Source organism: Panicum virgatum, chromosome 2K (genome assembly GCF_016808335.1).
Source record: "Panicum virgatum strain AP13 chromosome 2K, P.virgatum_v5, whole genome shotgun sequence".
In the NCBI taxonomy this organism is placed as follows: domain Eukaryota; kingdom Viridiplantae; phylum Streptophyta; class Magnoliopsida; order Poales; family Poaceae; genus Panicum; species Panicum virgatum.
The window spans coordinates 17,491,920-17,505,796 of NC_053137.1; the positions used below are offsets into that span (position 1 = coordinate 17,491,920).

At 41.6% G+C, this 13,877-nt stretch overlaps 2 protein-coding genes across 3 annotated transcripts; one reads left to right on the top strand and one right to left on the bottom strand.

The window, feature by feature from the left end:
- The first annotated feature begins 1,946 nt into the window (after window positions 1-1,946).
- LOC120669683 lies at window positions 1,947-5,901 on the top strand. Its single transcript, XM_039949498.1, has 8 exons — window positions 1,947-3,056; window positions 3,852-3,876; window positions 3,984-4,052; window positions 4,590-4,678; window positions 4,811-4,878; window positions 4,963-5,056; window positions 5,145-5,546; window positions 5,628-5,901. The coding sequence occupies exons 1-4, from the start codon at window positions 2,354-2,356 to the stop codon at window positions 4,591-4,593; spliced, it is 801 nt and encodes a 266-aa protein (XP_039805432.1). The 5' UTR covers window positions 1,947-2,353; the 3' UTR covers window positions 4,594-4,678; window positions 4,811-4,878; window positions 4,963-5,056; window positions 5,145-5,546; window positions 5,628-5,901.
- A 2,270-nt stretch (window positions 5,902-8,171) lies between these two features.
- On the bottom strand, window positions 8,172-12,556 carry LOC120669690 (DNA-directed RNA polymerases I and III subunit rpac1-like). Of its 2 annotated transcripts, none has more exons than XM_039949507.1 (10): window positions 12,256-12,556; window positions 11,595-11,774; window positions 10,861-11,046; window positions 10,605-10,734; window positions 10,443-10,523; window positions 9,826-10,007; window positions 9,377-9,472; window positions 9,191-9,284; window positions 8,622-8,735; window positions 8,172-8,461 (listed from the first exon to the last, which is right to left on the bottom strand). In XM_039949507.1, the coding sequence occupies exons 2-10, from the start codon at window positions 11,721-11,723 to the stop codon at window positions 8,358-8,360; spliced, it is 1,116 nt and encodes a 371-aa protein (XP_039805441.1). In that variant the 5' UTR covers window positions 11,724-11,774; window positions 12,256-12,556; the 3' UTR covers window positions 8,172-8,357. The 2 variants fall into 2 exon arrangements, with proteins under 2 accessions (XP_039805441.1, XP_039805450.1); XM_039949516.1 differs by having other exon boundaries at window positions 12,261-12,518.
- Between the last annotated feature and the right edge of the window lie 1,321 nt (window positions 12,557-13,877).

A 13,877-nucleotide genomic window follows, 5' to 3' on the forward strand; every position in this document is an offset into this window, starting at 1 on the left:
TCACCATGCAGGCGACAGGGGGCCCGAAATGCCCATTTTCAGATGTTGTTTGGAAGAACAGGGCGCCCCCACGAGTCCAATTCTTCGGCTGGCTAATGGTCTTGCAACGTCTGAACTGCCGCGCCAATTTGAAGCACAAACACTTGCTGGATGTGGCCACTTGTGAGCTCTGCGGACATGGCGACGAGGACTGCGATCACCTCTTCCTGTTTTGCCCCTTTGCGGCTCGGGTTTTGAGCAAATTGGGCATGGATGTTTAGAATTGCGAGGTGCAGACAATCTGGACTGTTCCCCACCCAGCAACAATCCCGGCTCGACACTTCGACAGCTTCCTCCTCCTGGTGTGCTGGAATACCTGGAAACACCGCAATGAGGTGGTTTTCACGAACCTTCCTCCTTCACACGAAAGACTCTGGCGTGCATGCAAAGATGAAGCTCGGGACTGGAGCTATCGATGGAGAGCAGCAGACCTATCTGTAAATGACTCCTGGTGCCTGATCTTTTCTAATATGTAACAACTCATAGATACCCCCCCCCCTTTTTTCTTCAAATTGCTGAAAACCAATGTACTGACTTTAGCTTGCAACAAAGCCCCTTTAAATGCAAAATTCAGGTGGGGGGATGCCCCCCCCCCCCGGTGACCGTCAAAAAAAAATGTTAGTAAAAAATGGAGAGCAAGGATGGCTCTCTAGACTACACACAACATATAGAAAAGCAGTTGAAAAATACAAAGATATGGAAAATTATTTTTACTCAAATGGCTCTCATAATTTAGAAAGTGAATTTTAGAAAAACTTCTGGAGAGGCTCAGTGATTTCAACTAATTTTGATTGCTGAGTGTCGTGGGCTACTTTCTCGCTGGGTTTGATACTATAGTGTGTTCAAAAAGCAGCAGCTGCTGCACGCTATTGGCCGCTGGCAGCGTTTAGCAGCCGGTTGGGGAATGGACTAGAGCGCCTCCAACAGCGCCCCAAAATCGAGTGAAGACTTGACTTGGTGGCGGAACACATGTAAGGGCACCAGCAATGGGGGTGAAAAAGCAGTAAGTAAGCATTAAATGCAATTACTCGGTAGTAAGCATTGCAAAAGCAGATAATAACTAATACTCGCTAGTAACCCTATGACCTAGCAGTAAGAATAAAAAACAAATTATTCCCTCTCCTCTCAGCTTGCCCTCACCTGCCGCAACTCACGCGGGGAGAAGGAAAAAAATCGAAGATACACATTAACGTGGTACCCACCTTATTTTCTGATTGGTAAAGATACAAGTGAAATTTTGAACAACTGTTACATGCTTTTATTGGGTCTCACCTTATTTACTGGTTAGTAAAGATGCATTGCTCGTGCCTTAAAATTGATTGATTGGGCTTAAATAGCTGACCTGAAAGACGAAAGTTAACTGACACGAATCCAGCCCAGAGCTGCAAAATATGGCCTGGTTTAGATGCAAAATTCAAAATTCTAAAATTATCACATTAAATGTGTGCGGCACATGCATGACGTATTAAATTTAGATGAAATAAAAAACTAATTGCATAGTTTGCTTGTAAATTACGAGACGAATCTAATGAGCCTAACTAGATTATGATTAGACACTAAATTGCTACAGTAAATGCGTGCTAACAATGGATTAATTAGTCTTAATAAATTCATCTCGTAGTTTACAGACAAGTTCTGTTATTAGTTTTATGATTAATCTACATTTAATATTTTAGCTGTGCAAAAATTATTTTCAAAAAATTTACACAGTGCATGTAAAAAAGCCCTATATCCACCCAGACAGGCCGGCCCCGAACTCGAATCCCCTACTAGAGTCGTGAGGAATCCCTAATCCTACTTTTTTTAAAAAAAAAAAAAGAAAAGAATCCCTAATCTCCAAATCCAATCCAATATATTTGCCTGCTCCGCCTCGCGTTCCAAGCTGCCGTCCGCCTCGATCGTCTCGCCGATCCGCCATGACGACGGAACACGAGACTTCTTCCCCCTCTCGGTGCTCCGAGTTCCCACCCTGGGTCCTCCTCGACACGGTAGTGCGCGTCCGCCGCTGCGAGAACGAGACCACCGCCCATGCCACGAACAGTGCCGGCCGCCCCATCAACATGTCCTTCGAGGTCGTCGACCCTCCAGGCCTCTCCCACTGCGTCATCGACTGCCCCGACCTCACGGAGGACGAACCCACGGCCTGCGTCAGCGGCGCCGACGGCGCCTTCCTCCTCATGCGCGTGTTCTTCCCCGAGCGCGACGGCAGACAGATGTTCGACGACGTCTTCGTCTACAAACAAGGCCGGCCCGGGGGCGCCGCCGTCGCTCTGCCGTCTACCGCAACCCTACCCGGCTCGCCTTCTTTCCAAGCATGTCGGCGTCTTGTCCTGCGGCGCCGGCGAGCACTGCTTGGTCGTGTGGCGCGGATTTGTGTTACAAGTTTGATCCCACCAAAGTGTTCTCCGTCTCAGGAGACTCGCTGGCCTGGGTTGATTTCCAGATCGGTATTCTGCTGTGCAAAAATGTTGACGAGGACCCTGAGATGCTGCTGATCCAACTCCCCACATTGCTGGCCGCCAACAAGGAGAGATATCGTGATTGTTACAGTCCTGATTTGGATCCGATTCGGGATGTTACCTTCAGAGACGGCCGGTTCAGGTTCATCGAGATGGAATTTCTGGAGTTCGCTGACACCGACACCTTTCAGCTACGATGGAGGGCCACCGTGTTTGAGAGCACGGTCAGTTCTAACTGGGAGCGGTTCTGCACTGTCAACTCTGATGAGATTTTGCCCTCAGATTCATGTTATTGGTTTCCTGAGACCGATGATGAGAAGGGGAACGAGCCAATCTTGAACAAGGTGATAAGCCGGTCACCCATGCTGGATCTGTACCATGACGATGTTGTCTACATCATTGCCAGGCAGAAGCCAAGAGATCCAAACGGTTGGGTGCTTGCTGTCAACACCAAAAGCAAAAAACTGGAACAAGTGAGGTCCTACTCTGCTGACAGGTTGTATTTCCATCGCTTTTACCTGCAATGCGCCTTCTCCAAGTATCTCAGCAAGGCTCCAGGTAAGTTTAATAAAACACTATCATGTCTTGCACAATTAATTGCAGGAAAAAACATCTTTAACTAGATTAACAGGTATTGGGGTACATCTTTAATTAATTTTACTTATACTCTTAGCAATATGTCTTTGCTCTGAAACAATTGGCACTGTATTGTTCCTTCTTGAAATAAAGAGAGGAATTGTATTGTTCATTCAACCTTGTTTGGGTCAGATGCATTTATCAATTTAAAATTTCACATGAGATACTCATTAATGCTGAAATGCACCAAAGCTATTTGAAACAAAAAAAAAACCTCCACCTTAAGGCTTAATAAACTCAAATCAGTGTCTGAACACCGCATTCATGCATCCCTGCATATGTAACATGTTGTGGTAGTCGGTTCTAGGTAAAATAATCACAATGGTATTCCATTTTATGCTTAACAGTTCTTGTTCTCAAGTCTATCGAAGAAAAATATTGAAACATTATGCGGCACTTGTGCATAAGGGGTCCAACAGAGATAACTTGAGTGGTGTCCAATGTCCTGGTCCTCTGTGTCTGCAGACTGCAGTCAGCTGTAGCCCTTTTGTGCTCCACCCACAGTGGGATTATTCTGCATCTAGTAGGTTCTACCTCCGATCAGCCAGCTTAGCACTTAGCAGCCATCTAAATGACCTCGAACACTGGCACGTCTATTGTGCATTGCTATATGGGTCACCAATTTAGCAACCATTGTATTCAATATTTACATTACTGCACATCGATGTTCCCCATTTAGTTGCCTAACAGATTTTTGCTGTGCGTGAATTGATGCAGGGGTATTGATGGAGAATACCAGCAAGTAAGTATGTTGCTATTGCTACGGAATAACTGCAATGCTAATTTTTACGCCTTGCCGGTGATGACATTTTCTTGGCACCTAACTTCTTGATTTTTTTTTATGATCAGGGGAGACCAGCGACCGTTTATTTTCTGTGTTACCTCTATACTGGTTTTTCAACCAGTTCAGGAAATTTGGTAATTAATCTGCTTCTTGATCTGCTATATTTCACGCAATCTAGGTTGTTGATTAAGACAAAGTGTGTGCAAGTATCACTTAGGTGGCATTTGGATATAGGGTGGAAAGGGATGTAATATGATTATGTGGGTTATGGATTGGGAAATAAAAAATTTAGCCCATTCCCATGTTTGGATGTCAGGAGATGGGTTTGGGAAATAATTGAAAAATGACTAAAGTACCCTTTTCTTATGTGCATGAGCATTCATTTGTTAACCCAAGTCCCTCACCATAACCCCTCTACCTGGGATATGAATGGTGGGATATGTATCAGCCCATCATATCCCTATCCTAGAGCACGTTCTTTTCCCAAACCCAGAATCCAAATGTTGGAAAAGATTTATCCAAACCATCATATACCCCACTCCTCATTTACCTATATCCAAGCCACCTTTGGCTTACACGTGCACAATTATGCCTTGAACCTTGACCCAGAACTTGTCTTTGTGTGTTACATCCTTGTACATGATGATAAACTAACAAGCATTTCATTGCAGGTAAGCTCTTGAAACATGAGTGTTATAGTGAGGTCTGGCGACTACTTCATGGTGATTTAGCATCGATTCTGAATATTCATATTCAACAAGTGAGTTCCATTCTGGCGAACATTTGTCGTTCTTTCTGCAGTGCATACAAATTCTTGGCCTTATGTTACCTCAAGCCCAAACTTCCCATTTCAAATTATGCACCTGAGCATATTTTTGATCCTCCTATGCAGGTTGTCGAATATGCTGACAGCAATGGTCAAGGTGAAGCTGCCTATAATGCTGTGGCCATTTACAAGCAGTAAATACATCATGACTTATCTTCCATATGCACTTCCGTGTAAGTTAATTGTGTTATGACTTGTGAATTACTTCTGTTCCTCAGAGCTACAAAAGAGATTGACATCTCTTGGGGTAACCTATCAGCATGTGCTGAAGTAATAGGAGACAATTGATGCTGCGGTTGGAGCTTTAGACGAGTAAATGAACCTTACATATTTATCTATTTTCCAATAACTGGAAGGATTAATCAATGATAATGTTTTGTACCTTCCTTTTCCGTTTCAGTCTATTACAAATGGTACCATCAGAAGTGCTGGATTTAGGGAGGCAATTGATTGCAGTTGCAATTGGTAATGAATCTGTTGATGAAGTGGTCATTGCTGAGAAGTTTGAATCCCAAGTACTTACTGCTTGATGCAACACCCTGCTGAAGGTTGACTATCGTGGACCATTCTAATAGGATTTACAGACAAGCCGTGTGATCTTGATTTCAAACTTGACTTTCCAGTATGAATACATATTGCAGATCTACTATCATTTCTTTAAACATCATGAATATTTCATTACTCGTCTATATATATAGTATTTGAGACAGACGGAAGGAAACAACTATGCGGCTACTATGTATGTGAGTTCATCCACACGTTTTGCGGTGGCACCAAGAGGATGGCGCAACAAGAATCTGATGTACGTATAAATTAATAACAATTTCTTGTATTTAATTATGTACATGTATTGATTAAAAATATTGATATTTGCACGTGACAGATTTGAAAAATGAAAGGGGACCTCATTGAACCTGAAAGAATTAGTACAATTCAAGAAGCAATCTGTGAATTCCTGCTAGATGAGGTCATAAATCCCAACGGAGAATTTTATGCAAATTATAGGATAAGCGTGGGTAACTTGATCCAGATAGGGACAATGTTGAAGACAGTAATATTTGAAGTACTTGTTAGAAAACAACCTATGTGGATGGCAACTTGTAATTTTTTATCCCAAGTGCATTATTATTTGAAGTAAATGTCATATTCCAAGTGTATATAAATTATATTAGTATATATATAGTCTTTGCTTATCTAGATATAAATATGAATACTAGGCGAATACAAATTAAATAAAACTAAAAATGAAAAGAATAGAAACATAAGAAATAAAAAAATCAAAAAAGAGAATTTAGTGCCGGATGGTAAGTCCAACGTACTAAATCGCTGCGCCAAACGGCCCTGCGTGACGAGCAGTTTAGTATTGATTGTTACGAACCAGTACTAAATGTGATCTTTAGTACTGGGCGCAGAACTGGTACTAACAGGAGTTATCCTCTATACCCACAACCACTTGACTCTTAGTTGGGGTGCAACGACCAACAATCGCGCAGGGACGGACGCACACTAACACTAATGTAACCGGCTACTTGTGGATTAATTGACTGTTTATAAATAGTTGTTGATTAATATTTTTGCATAGTGTATAATTCCAATTATCTCGGAGAAGGCTTAGATAATATCTATAATCACATCTTCGTATGCATCCACAACAAATCAAAATCTAGAAATATTATAATCAAATTGAATGTTACATAAAAAAAGGTTTCGGATTTGATTGCTTCCTCTAGTTATCTTAGGAAATTGGGATTCCTAATGAAACTAAGGGCTTCTCCATTGGCTCGTGCATAGTCATACGTGGATCTGATGAATCGAATCATCACGGCCGGAGCATGCCGATCTTTAAAGGAGAGAGAAAGAGTCAGACCTCCAAAGAGGAGTCGAATCCTACCGATTGAAAAACTCAGTGTTAAATTTCCAAAAGATACTTTACCTTTTAACTATTTTATTGCGGGCGCATGAGGAATACCAAATCAATGAAGTACGTCAGGTGAAAAATACGCCCATTGTGTGATTATCTGTTGCTGTAAGACATAATTCATGATTAACTGACATGAACACCTAGGCCCTGTTTAGTTCTCAAAAAGTTTTCTACAGTACCCGTCATATCGAACCTCTGGACACATGCATGGAATATTAAATACAGTTGAAAAAATAACTAATTATACAGTCTAACTGTTTCATGCGAGATGGATCTTTTAAGCCTAATAAGTTCATGATTGGACATTAATTACCAAATAACAACAAAATGTGCTACATTACCAAAATTCAAATTTTTTCGCGAACTAAACAAAGCCCTAGCTTAGTTATGTGTGGAATTATTAACATGACGGACTCCGTGTCCTACATTTATTTATTTACTTTGAGGATTCGCGCTTGCTTGATGCATAATTAAGTTGTGTACAGGGACCTTCAAAAATCATTTACAAAAAATCAGTTCCCAAGCTCAACCCCCCGCCCGCTCCTCAAGTTGTCATATTATCATCCATTTCATCCCAGCTTATGCATGCCTCTCCGCTCTCCCCTCCTCTGTAAAAAAACCATCACATTTTCCCAGCTTATCTCTTCTCATTCCGTCTTCACCTTCACCGGCCCATGTGCTCCATTTGCAGACACTACAAAGCAACCACGATAGTTAAGAGCTGTCCATCCATTTGTAGTTCTTAGCCAGGTGAGTTCGGCTAATTTTGATGGGAACATATCAGGTGCAAATCAATTTTTTTGTGCAAACTATATGAAAACTTTAATCTAGGCCATCAAATCAACATCTAAGGGGAGGGGCATAGAGAGATGGGATGGAGGATTTGTAAAAGTGTGATTACCCAATCCAAAGACGGATTCAGATTGTAAAATTACTCAATTCCCAATACCCCTTGGATGTTGATCCAATGACTCAGATTGAAATTTTCATATTTTGTATAGAGGTTAGTTTGCACATGATGCATTGCCAATTTTGATTGCCGGTCTCTCTCTTATATTTTGCTGAGTTACGTGGGCTACTTTCTCGCTCGGCTTGACACAGTTGTGTGCATGCTGTCTTTCGCTGGGCCTTTTTCTCCATTTATGGGCTTTCCATAACCTTTGGCCCAATGGGTTTTACTTATCTTTTAGCCCAATTGATCATTTTTGCTTACTGATTTAGTGATCCGACTAGTAGGAAGCAACGGTGGTTTGGTGAGAATCTGTGCATGGAATGGTGGACAGTAACTTTTTGCCTGAGACGAAACGGCCATTTCAGCTCATGTCCACAAGTGCGTTCCCAGTTGATTCAATGGACACAGTTTAAGGCCCCGTTCGGCTGGCTGGTGACTGGACTGATTTGGTGTGAGAGGAAAATACTGCTGGATGGCTGGCTGGTGGCTGGGCTGATTTAGCGTGAGAGAAAAACACTGTTCTGGCTGGCTGAACCAGCCAGCCGAACAAGGCGTAAGTCTAACATTTCGCTCGAGTGTTTAGAGGCCATTCCGTAGCATCGATAGTTCCAATTCAGCTCACATTTCTTGAGCCAAACAACCACCACAAAAATGTTTGATCGCACACTAGTCTCCTGCAAAATAACGGATATGGCGGACTCGGCTATTTTGCTCCGTTGTCGCATGTGCCTGCCTGACTCTCAGGATAGCTCAGATATGACCCTCTCGCATTTCTCTTCCAAAATCTTCACGGCTTCTGTGAATAGCACCTCTGGGGGCAGAGCTCCCGTCGACTCGATGGTATCTAGCAAGGAGAAACAATAACCAACACAGTGAATTTGCAGTGGAAGCTCAGTGCTATTATACCGGGGGGAAAAACTTCAGTGGTATAATTATCCAACTATGAAGGTGAAATAATGAAAACATTTTACTTCGAGTAAGACGATCAAGTCTTGACTACTTACATATGAAATGGTCTCTAACACGCCTTAGTTGGATTTTCCCCCCAGATGGTCCCCTGACGCATTCTCTACAGAGTGTGCAAGCCCTTGGCTTTGCCACAACTGCCCTCTTTCCACCTGTGTAAACAGAAGGTCGATCATAAAACAGCTTGGATTTTGATTTAGAAGACTTAAAACCCCAATAGTTTTTGCAATAGACATCCAGTTCAGTGTTACTTAAGTCACATTTGATCCCTAAACCTTATCATTCATCATACTCTAGCGCAGTTTCTAAATGAGAATAAAGAAAACCTGGAGACCTACCTTTCTTTTATTTCTCATGTATATGGTACATGTTTCCTTGATTTTCTTGTTCAAACTTCAACCAATCAATATCCAATATACTATGTCTTACACTAACTTCTACTAAAACTGGTTGAGATCCAGTAAGAATTTATAAATGATTCAAAACAATCAACTTGCTACAACAATGAATGTAACTTATTGCCCCCTGCCACAACGTAAGCCAGGTCTCTGACTGCATTGCTACCTCAAGTTCAGCCTCTTGAGACAGAAAGGGAAAGAAAATTTACCATTACCCAGGTCTTCAATATCAAAAACATTAACTGGGCACTTCTTCACGAGCTCCTCAGCCTCATCACCTTCAATTTGTTCAAGAAAAACAACCTATTTGATAACATTGCATTAGGACACAAGCAATGGATACATTTATTCACCATCTTCTTGTTCGAAATGCCATAGTGAATCAGCTTTGCTACCTCTGGGAGCATTCTGTACCAGGCCGTAGCAACTGGAGACCACTTGGCATGAACTTTCCCAACTCCCTTAACAGCATGTGCCTCGAGCTCAATAGCCTAAAAGAACAGATAAAAATTGTAAAGTACACAGTACAGTGACCCCAATGGAGATAAGCACAACACCTTAAGATAACTGGCCAGCATAGTAAAAAAAATTGTATTTACAAAAATAAATCTTATATGCACACAAACTAAGGCTCCATGAATTTAAAAAATCATCAACATAGTTTATCCTATGATATGAAATTAAGGAAAAGATACTGGCTACATACATTTTACTCTGTAACCACATTCACCAGATTGAAGTTCCCTTTTACCATGTGGACAATTACTCAAACAAAGTATCAAGAAGGCCAGAAGATGCACGTACAGCTATTCATATGATAACGGTACCAACGAAACAAGTTTACCTGTCCTGGCCCAAGCCTGGCAATAGTTATATCTTTAAACTTCACACCGAGAGGCTTTTCTAAGATCTCCTTTTGGCTTTGACTGAAGGAAGTGAAAGTCTTCTGTTTGTCCCCAGACTGCGCAGGAGATGCCATGCTTAATTGGCTACCTTCTGGCAACCACTCTAGTTCACCAGATTTCACTGCAGACAACCAAGCAGTCAACACTGATGAAGTTACAACACTAGAGAATCTCAAACATCTTTCCGCAGGAAATTCAATTTATGATGAGAAGAAAAGAGAAATATAAGGGAATGGATCAAATATTTCACCTGCCACAGATATTTTTATGTATACTTTTAGCAATAATTTTTTTGGTAACTAAGTGCACAAGATGACAACTCGACGTAAGTAAAACATACTAACAAGGCAACTACAAATGGAATGGTTACCTTGTCATTACAGTACGTTTACAAAAAATATATCGTTTAGATGCGCATAAGTACACACAAGCTTAACTACAAAAGCTTTGCAATTTTAACAGTGAGGTATTCTTCCAATAAGGTACAATGGGCATTTCATTTTGAAGGATGACACAAATCTCCACTTAGCAGTTACTGCAGGAAAATGAGGCATACCTGTAATTCGCTGAGAACCCTTTTCACATGAAACATGCAGTTTAAAAACAATAGTATTCCTTTCATTTGGAACATCATTTTCTGTGAAAAGAGGAAGGAATAATAAGATCGATCTTACAGTAAATGTATGAAGGCGAAGCTACAGTAATTGAAGTTACGTACCTGAGATATAGTCAAAAAGCCTTGGATCTGCATCAAGTGGAATAAGTCCTAGTCTATGTGAAAGAACCTCATCTGCTATAACTGAGGTGTTGTCAGCCATGAAGATTTTCTCTATGGCCATAGTTGGAACCTATTAATCCAGATTAAGTATAAATATGCACTTGTTGATCAGAAGTCCGATATATATATATAAGCACTAAAGTAGATAAAAACAGTTTCCGGTTATCTCACAGTGCACATGAAAACATGCAAATACCTCTGCGATGAGGATTCTCCGGAAAGCATTAGCTATCGATGCATCAACACCAATCATATCAAACTCCATATCATCTTCAGTGAGACGCTTTATATCAATTTTGAAGTTCTTGCAAAATTTCTCCACTGACACACTATTATCAATCCCCACAGCAGCAAAAGTACCCGAGTATTGGTAACCTTGAGTCTATTAAATAGAAAAAAACACAATACATGAGGCAGATGATAGAATCAAACAAAAATTGAAAAAGGAGATTTTTCTGGCATGAAAAATAATTATGAAAAAAACAAAAGAACTAATCTGTATCCCGAACATATTTCAAAATTAACACATGGACAGTCTCGAACACAATAATCACTACAAACTAAATTGACTATTTTCATTAACAACGTGACAGGTAATCATTCCAGCCAATTACATAGTTCCTTTGCAAAAAAGTACAACTAGATAAGCAGAAAAGATTAGCTAACATATTCAAACCTTTATCAAAAGCAAGATAGCACAGATTTAATGGTGAAAAAAATACTTCTTTTTTCCATATACTGGTAGCAATCAATTAGATGCATAAAATGAAAATATCTATGTATATGTGCGAAATCAGGTTCCCATGCAAGATAAACTTACCAGAACACTAGAATCATGTGAAAAATCAGTGAATATATAAAACAGGCATACAGGTGATCCTAAGCAATAAATGCAAAGACATGAAAGGAGAGCAGCATATGAATGTATACATGAATAGGGGCATCCGCATTGCACACAACATGGGTGCGCTGGAGCTCAAGGTAATCCGGAAGCTTTTTTTCTTGTTGATCTGCAACATCGTCCACCGCCTTCTTGGATTTGCTGCCCTTCTTTGGCATACTTACTCCTTTCTTTTGCCTCTTTGTGCACTCTAGTATCGCTGCAACGTCCTGTTCCCAATGGAAGAAACTGCAAGGATCAGCTAATGCTTGTGACAAAGAAATTACAGTTTCAACACTCGGAGCAACTACTACAAGTTTTGCCCGTAAGAGCATAGGTTGGCTGCCCCTGTACCGGGTGAGAGGCTAGGCAGCTTATCCCTTTTATTCCTGCAGTCTAGCACGGGCACACAAGCGAACCTGAAGGCGTTTTCCCGCACCGTATCATCAGAGCTCATCACAACGAAATGGAAAGAAGCCGAATAGCCAATCCAAACAAACAGCGAAGAAAGGAGGAGATTGGGTGGCTATGGCATTCATGAGCCCATCCAGCCTCGGAATTTCCAAATTGACCGGCGGTCGCGCTCTGGCGCTACGAAATTTCTCCCAGACACCAGAAACCCTTCTAACAGACACTACGCTAACATAACACTAGCCGTCGACGGGCACAGAAAGGGGAAGACGAAGCACGAGCCGGGGGGGACGGGCCAACCTCACCGCGTCGAGGCGCAGGACACCGCCGGGCTCGGGCTCGGGGCGCGCCGACGCGCAGGGAGGGGGGGGGGGGCTGCCGGCAGGGCCCGCCCGCGCAGCTGTTTACTCGGCCCGCCCGTAGAATCGGGCCTGCGTGGCGGCGGCGGCGGCGGCAGCGACAAGGGAGCAGACGAGGGCGCGGCGGGCGGGCGGGGTGGGCGCGTGCGGCGTGCCCGGGAACGCGTGTGCGCGTAGGGTTTTGGGAGGGGAGAGGGGAGCCGCCGCCGCCGCGGGTAGTGTGCGCGCAGCGCGCTTGTGCATGGATGGGGTCGAGATATAATTTCTGGAAGATGAACAAGCATCTATAAAGCCCACTAACAAATAATAAAAATCCAACAATAATGGAGCAACGTAAGCACCGCTAACTATGTCAGAACTATGAACTTTTCATTTACATTGTTGCACTGAGATTTTAGTTACTTCGTGACAAATCACATTTGAGATTTCACTGCATTTCTAGTCCGTTATTTTTGCTAGAGATAGTGCATGCAGCATGCATCCAATGTGAAATAATAGATTCAACATTTGCATAAGTTAAGTTCAACATTTCAAATAAACTACTTCAACATTTATGCAATAATGTTGAAATGGTATAACTAAAATGTTGAAATAGTACACCTAATTTGTTGAGTTTTTTAAAATATAAATAATATATGCAAATTGGATCTCATTGTGTTATATTAATTATGAACAACGTCTATGTTCAAACAGAATTTAAATTGGGTATATGGTTTGAAAGTTATGGTCGTTTGAATATTCTATTAACAAAGTAACACGCACCCCGATGCAAGTCAGGTGCAAGTCTAGTAAGGCCGTGTGGAGCTCCGGGCCGTGCATGTATGTCTTTTATTTCGGATTCCTGATCCGCCTCTGTTTATCACCGTTGGATGTATATTACGCACGAATCTTAAAGTGAAAGTTTGATAGCTTTGCCGCCTTCCGAAAGATCTATAGGATTAGCCGTCGAGATAGGGCGGAGCGCGCTGGGCCCTTTGGGGCGTGCTGCGTGCGTTAGGGCCCAGCGATGCGGGGATCTTTTTCATTTTTATATTTAAAAAATCAAAATTTCAAAAATATATGTCGAATAGGGAAATTTTCAAAAATGGGTACATGTCGCCCCTTAATGGGCGACAGGGTGACTGTCACCCATCCAATGGGCGACAGGACCTAAATGTAAAAAATTACATTTAGATCCTGGTGCCTAGGCCACATTAAATAGTGAATTTGCAAAATCGATATAAAATTGTAGAAAAATCGAAAAAATACAAACTCAACTGTTCTGGATTCTATGAAATAATATCTACAACTTTTGTTACATAAAGTGTTTCATTTGATTAATGTATCTAAATCAAGAAAAATAGTTCTTGTACCTAGAAAAATCTGAAATAATTCATTTGATCTAGTTGTGCTTATCTAAAATTTACCAAACTTTTTTTATAGCTCTCAGGAAATAAAATAATGATACTGTAAAAGTTATGGCTTCTAATATTGTCGGTGTCCTGACCCGGGGGTCTGGATCCCAACTAATAAATGCTGTGTGTTTCCTCGTCCCAGATGATGATGCAAGAGGCAATAAAGTAA